The sequence below is a fragment of the Phlebotomus papatasi genome, chromosome 1 (genome assembly GCF_024763615.1).
Source record: "Phlebotomus papatasi isolate M1 chromosome 1, Ppap_2.1, whole genome shotgun sequence".
Classification (NCBI taxonomy): domain Eukaryota; kingdom Metazoa; phylum Arthropoda; class Insecta; order Diptera; family Psychodidae; genus Phlebotomus; species Phlebotomus papatasi.
Window position 1 is genome coordinate 20962843 of NC_077222.1, and position 7265 is coordinate 20970107.

Here is a 7265-nt window from a genome sequence, read left to right on the forward strand (position 1 = left end):
TTTTCACACATTCCTAGTTGCAAGCACTCCGAGTTGCATATAATTCGAGGTCGCCTGTAAAGAATCTCAGCTACCATAAGCATAGGGTGGAATCACCAGTTCTCGCCAGTGCCCCACTTCTCGCCACTTACATTGAAATCGCTATTTTTCGGAATTTATGAAATAAATGAGTCGCAATTTTTTTGTATTGTTTCTGCTTCTACGCATAGAATCGAAAAATAATAATTATTCGTTTTGGATTCACGATTTTGATCACTTTTTAGAGCAATATTTTAAGCAAGTGCATCGAATCCAACATCTCTTATCAAATGTACTAAGTGTCGTCAAATTTTCATCAGGCCAAAAATACCTATTTGGGTAAATAATTTGTCTATTGAATATTTAATTGCACTTGTGGAATACATAAAATTTGTATTTAGTCAATTAATATTTCATTTTATATTATTTTTGTATAAAAATGAGGCATGGCGACAAGTGGTAATATTCTGGAATTGATTTTACCACCTGTCGCCATATCTTTTCAATAGGCGACGCTAACTTCACTTCGTACATTCTCAGTTGTCAAATCTGCATTGTTTACTTTCTGCAAAAGCCCCATAATTTGATTTCTCAAATAAAAGTGAAGAAAAATCATTTAAAGAGAGTAATAATAAAGTGATCACAAGGAAAGAGAAATGGTGAATGTATTCTTTTCATAGCATTGCCTAAAATAACCGAGTGTGGTTCTTTTCAAGTGGGTGGCGAGAAGTGGTTACAAATTTTACAAAACTGGCGAAAAGTGGTAAAAAGTGGAGACGAAATGGTTATTTTTGCATTATTAATAAAAATCAGTTTTTTAAGTAGTCCAGCGTTATGTTCTAGGATTATTGTTTTCACGTATCTAGAGCCAATACATCTAAGTAACTTTGTGTCAAATTTGACTTATCTTGTAACAAGGATTCAAAAGTTATGATTAAATGAATTTAATTTTTTCCTAAACATGGCAATAGCCGGTTATTCCACCCTATCTGGGCTTATCACTGGTTTTTATTTTGTTTTTCTAAAAAAAATAGTTTTAATGCCTTACACATACTCGTATTTTTGATTTGGCGAATTTAAATTGAAGGAAATTAGAGTGTCATCAGGTAAACGTCAATATCAGGCTGTTAAATTTTTTCATTCTGTTTTTAATTAAAAAACTCGTTAAACTTTTTTTTCCTACCTAGATGGTTAATGGTTTTGATTAAAGAATCCTTTTTCATTTTCTTTTTTTCTTATTTTTTCACTTTTTTTATTTTTGTGTTCACAGGGTAAGTGTACCAAATTCCGGACAGCTTGCAATTTCGGCCACATTTTTTATTCCTCGAATTTCCATGAATTTTTAGGTTTTGCATACTCTAGCTAGAGATTAAACAATGCAAAAAATGACAAAAAATGCCGCTTCGACGAACAAGATGATCTGAAAAAGACATTGGAAGAATTCCAGGGCACGGAACTATGAGAATGAAGTTGGCCGAAATAAGCCACCAATGCAATGCCTACATTGTTATTAATTTTAAAATGTATTAAGAATGATTTTAGAGAAAATAAAGACGATTAACTGTCTACAAGATTCCAAGCAAAACTCCTTATAAAAAAGTTACAAATATATTCAATTTGGCGTTTGCATGCAACTATGCCGAAATTTGGCACACTTACCCTAATTGTCTTTTAGCAGTCAAAAAAATCAATTTCTTTTTAAATAAAGCGAAAGAGACAAAAAATCTTACATTTGAATAAGACAGCAAGTGTTACAATTTTAATCGACTGAATTTCCCTAAATTTAAAACGGTATTGGATTAGTTATTAGATAAATAAAATAAAACTAAATTAAATAATAAAAAATATAATGAAATATATTAATTAAATTGAATATAAAAAATGATTTTTTTATTAATGCTTTTTATTTATTTATTTTTTTTATATTTTACTTGTACTTGTAAATTAAGCTAATTTAAAACATGCTCCAAATGGAAATTTTTAGCTACTCCAAATGGAAACGTCATTGTTTTCATGATAAATACAGGACTAAATTATTATATTTATATATTTTCTATACCACAGTTTCATTATTTAGTTAATTTTGCTCCAAATAAAGTGATAATCCATTCATATGCAAAAATTTTAATTTATTAATTTCTCAAAAAAAAAAAATAAAGTGTATCTTTTCACCATGTTTCAACCATGTTTTCCAATGAAAAACACAAAAAGGTGACTGTTGTTTATTCGTTTTATTTAACATTTATGTCACATTTCTGGCTAATTTTAGTTAAATTAAGAGCAAATCTTTATTGTTAACGGTACGTGAAGTTTTCAAATGAAATAATTACCTATTTCGTGAACAAAAAGGGTTCTTCTGAAGTGTCTGCAAATGCTTCAATAGGAATATGATTTTTTTTTTAGAGATTTTCTTATTGTTTTAGATGAGAAAGGAGAAAATACCAGGAATAACAACAAATCCTGCATTCAGGAGCAACTCAACAAGGTTTTGGAAGCCTTTAGTCGCGGTTTCACTTACACTGTTTGTCTCCAATTAGAAAATTCCCTTATCTCCATTTGGATTAATTTCTTTTCCAAAAGAAGCATTTTGCACTTGTGTGTTTTTCTTGTAATTAAGAAGTTTTTAAATTATATCTAAAGAATTTTCACTAAACTGTAACATTCTAGAAGGGTCAAGGAGCAAATTTATGTAATTCTCTTCAGAAAAAATATGAACTTAATGTGTTGAATCTTCTGTCAAAGTTACAGCGTCTGGAAATGGTTTTGAATTAGGACATTTACCCTACCTAATTTATTTTTTTTCTACACAAAAATTGTAATGTATTTACCTGAAATTGGGCGATAATTATAATCCCAGTCTCGTTGCCAAATTCAGGATTGTAAGCGGAGCAATAAAACACGTGTGTTAGGTTTGGAATTTATTCCAAGAGTGACATTTCATTTTTTAACCCGACCGATCAACTCTTACAGCCTTTTCACCTCACCCGTCTGACCTCATACACTACACCTCTTCCCCCTTTAACTCAGAACATAATCCCTCAAATATCCGGGAAGTCTACGTACGCGCTGAGGCCGCTGTTCCTCCTGAGCCCCGGCGGGAACTTCCTCCTCCGTTCCCTCCGAAGCACTTTCAAACTCCTCTTCTTCATCCTCTTCCTCTCCAGAACTCTCCACCACATCTGCACTCTCTTCTAACTCGGAAGGTCCATGGACTTCAACTGGCATTTGTGTGTCTTTGATCAATCGACTTATCATTTGGTTTACATGACGTCGCAAAACACTCCCATCTTCCAGTTGCACTTTGTACGAAACTGGTCCATTTACTTCCACTACCCAAGCCGGGACCCATCTATTCCCCTCAGCGTAGTTTCTCACATAAACTGCAGCCCCCACTTTAAATCTTCTTGGTTCCTTTTTCTCTTTCTTCTCCTCTTTGATCTCTTCTGGATGAAGTCTACTGAGACATGACTTCAAAGTCCTTCCCATTAGGAGCTCGCAGGGCGTTTTTCCCGTCGTATTGCTTGGTGTTGTATGTTGAGCAAATAAATATCTAGCCAACTTAAGACCCACATCTTCACCCTCAAATTTCAACAAAGCTTTCTTTGTTTTCTGCACCATAATCTCCGCCTGTCCGTTACTCGCTGGGTGCCACGGTGAAATTGTAATGCCACGTATCCCGTTCACCTCATGAAATCTCTTCATCTCCTGAGACACAAACGCAGTACCGTTGTCCGTATAGATTTCTGCTGGGACACCGTGAGTTGCAAATAACTCTCTCAGTACTCTAACTACTTCTTGGCTAGATTGAGACTTCACCACTTTAACTTCGAGCCACTTAGACATAGCATCCACGACTATCAAATAAATTCTACCCCGCACTGGTCCAGCGAAATCTAAGTGTAGCCTCTCCCATGGTTTAGTAACCTCAGTTTCTCGACAGAGTGGAGCCTTCGGTGGATTGTTCCTGACGACTTGACAACGTTCACATAATTTCACTTTCGTCTCAATCCCTGCGTCCATCCCAGGCCACCACATATAACTTCTGGCAATGGCCTTCATATTCACCATTCCCCAGTGCGTAGCGTGAAGTGAATTCAGTAATCTGTCGCGGAGTGGCTCTGGGACAATTACTTGATTTCCTTTTAGAATTACATCTTTCATCAGGGACAATTCTGTTCGGATTGCAAAGAATGGCTTCATCTCCACGCTAGGACATCTCTCTGGCCATCCCTCTAGTATCCATCTTTTTACTCGGATCAATGTAGCATCTTTCTTCGTAAATTCTTGAATTTCTCTGGCGGACACTGGTGTCACATCATCTTGGAGCATCAAAATCTCTCCGGATGGATCCTCATCAATCTCCAACTCTTCTCTGACGGGAACTCTGCTTAAAGCATCTGCATTCTGATGTTTCTCTCCAGGTCTATATTCTATCTCGTAATCATACGCTCCCAGAGCCAAACACCATCTAGTCATTCTTGGAGAGATGGTATTTTGAATCGGTTTCTTTGGATTGAAAATTCCCAAAAGAGGTCGATGGTCTGTGAAAATCTTAATCTTCCTGCCGCAGATATATTGGTGGAAATTCTTTACAGCAGTGACAATCGAAAGTGCCTCTTTATCTATCTGCGCATAGTTCCTCTGATGCTGATTCAAAGTACGAGAAAAGTACGCAATAGGCCTCTCCCCTTCAGGTGTAACATGTGCCAATACTGCGCCTACTCCATAAGGAGAGCTATCACAGCACAAAATTAAGGGCAAATCCATTTTATAATGCATCAAGATTTGAGCAGACATCAACTGATTCTTCAACTTATCTATGGCTTGCTGGTGCTCTTCTTCCCACTTCCAGGTTGATTTCCCATCCAGCAAACGGTGTAGGCATTCGGACACTGATGCCCTGTCCCGAACAAATCTTCCATAAAAGTTGATCATGCCAAGAAAAGCTCTGAGTTCAGTCTGATTCTTCGGTGAAGGTGCCTCCAAAATGTCTTTAACATGTCTGTTTGTAGGCTGAATTCCCCTATCACTAATCCTAAACCCCACAAACTCTACTTCTCGCACCCCAAATCTACATTTTTCTTTCTTAACTGTCAAATTTGCACCATCTAGCTTTTGGAGAACCCGATCCAATCTCTCCCCATGTTCTTGAACATTTCCCCCAACAATTAAGATATCATCAAGAAATACCTGAGTTCCCGGAATGCCCGCCAGCAACGTCTCCATAAATCTTTGGAAAATTCCCGGTGCTGCAGATATTCCAAACGGCATTCTCTTTACCCTGAAGAGTCCTTTGTGAGTGTTAATAGTCAACAATTCTGCCGTCTTATCATCCACACGAAGCTGCTGGTATGCCTGAGTAAGATCAATCTTCGAGAATATCTGACCAGAAGCTCCAGCCAATAACTCCGGCACTGTCGGCAGAGGGTATGCATTCGTCTTCGTCACTGGATTGATAGTTGCTCTGTAGTCTCCACAGATTCGCACAGAACCATCTGGTTTCTTCACTGCACAGATAGGAGTAGCCCACTCCGAAAACTCAACTGGTTCCAGCACCCCTTGTTCCACTAATTTGTCCAACTCCTGCTCAACAGCTTCTCTACGAGGAATTGGAACTTGTCGGTGTTTAAGGAAAACCGGTTGCACACCCTCGATCAGTTGAATCTCCACTGTTCTCCCGGAATGTGCTCCCAGTTCATCCCTGAAGATTCTGTGATATTTGGTTAACACTGACTCTACTGCGTTGCTCTCCAAAGCATTGATCTTCGGAACATGAACGTAGATACCCAATGGTTGGAACCAATTTCGACCCAAAAGAGAGTTTCCACCAGATTTGGTGATAATTAATGGCAAATTTACTACCCTATCACCAACTTTAACTGTCACAGTTGCTTGTCCAACAATATCGACACCTCTTTTGAGCCACGTCTGCAATTTTAGATCGGTCTGCTTCAACTTCTGTGGTGACTTCAACTTTTTCCACTGCTCTAAACACATCACCGTGTTTGAAGCTCCAGAGTCTACATCCATATAAACTGTTTTACCATCAATCTCTAATTCCAATGAGCGATTTGACGTTCCAATCACATTTATCGATGCGACTTCTCCATCTGACTCTTGACTATCCTCTTTCACAAGAACCGCCTGGACCTTTTTCTGACTTTTTCCCTTATTAGGACACGCAGGAGCAATATGCCCGGTCTTCTTGCATTTATGACATGTCTTGTCCTTCGCCCAGCACTCAGCAGACTCATGTTGTTTATTGCATCGAAAGCAGATCTTCCGGACGATCTTTGCCACGATCTGTGCCTCACTAGTAGATGATGCTGGCTCAAATTTCATCTCTTCCAGGCCCTTCACAGCAGTCTCTTCCGCTCTAGCCAGCTCACAAGCTCGTTTATATGTTAAATCTTTTTCCGACAAAAGCTTCTTCCTCAAAGAGTCACTGAGCACTCCACACACTATGCGATCTCGCAGCATATTCTCCAATTCAGCGAAATTACAAAATTGACTCAATTTGCAAATTTCGGCGATAAATTGCGTCATAGTCTCTCCAGGCTTTTGTGTCCTCTGCATGAAATTGTATCTCTCGAGGATCACATTTCTTTGCGGTCCAAAATGCCCAGCAATTTTCTCCACTAATTCACAGTAACTGAGTTGCTGAACCTTCTGAGGCATCACCAGACCTTTCACAGTCTCATAAACTTCTGCTCCAATCTCCGTGAGAAGAAACCCACGCATTTTCTTATCAGAGGTGACATCATTTATCTCAAACCACAGTTCCAAACGTTCCCGATAGCTTTCCCACGAAGTATCTGGGTTATATGGACCGAGGCTCGGTACAAGATCACTCCTTTTCGGCAGCATAATTGGAGAAGTCGCCTTTGACTCAGTTGACGAGTTTCCGGACGTGGCCATAACCTTACTTTCTCCTGAGTCGCCAAGTGTAATGTATTTACCTGAAATTGGGCGATAATTATAATCCCAGTCTCGTTGCCAAGTGTAATGTATTTACCTGAAATTGGGCGATAATTATAATCCCAGTCTCGTTGCCAAATTCAGGATTGTAAGCGGAGCAATAAAACACGTGTGTTAGGTTTGGAATTTATTCCAAGAGTGACATTTCATTTTTTAACCCGACCGATCAACTCTTACAGCCTTTTCACCTCACCCGTCTGACCTCATACACTACAAAAATGTTTTTACCATCTATTTCTATGAGTGTAAAACATAACGGGTTGGTACTT

At 38.4% G+C, this 7265-nt stretch overlaps 1 protein-coding gene across 1 annotated transcript; it reads right to left on the reverse strand.

Annotated features, from left to right (window-relative positions):
* Positions 1 to 3036: 3036 nt before the first annotated feature.
* On the reverse strand, positions 3037 to 6936 carry LOC129799651 (uncharacterized protein K02A2.6-like). Its single transcript, XM_055843727.1, has one exon. The coding sequence runs from the start codon at positions 6934 to 6936 to the stop codon at positions 3037 to 3039; it is 3900 nt and encodes a 1299-aa protein (XP_055699702.1).
* Positions 6937 to 7265: the final 329 nt, after the last annotated feature.

Bases quoted from the DNA above. Each gene is read 5' to 3' on its own strand.
- LOC129799651 (XM_055843727.1), bottom strand. From the start codon at position 6,936: ATGGCCACGTCCGGAAACTCGTCAACTGAGTCAAAGGCGACTTCTCCA.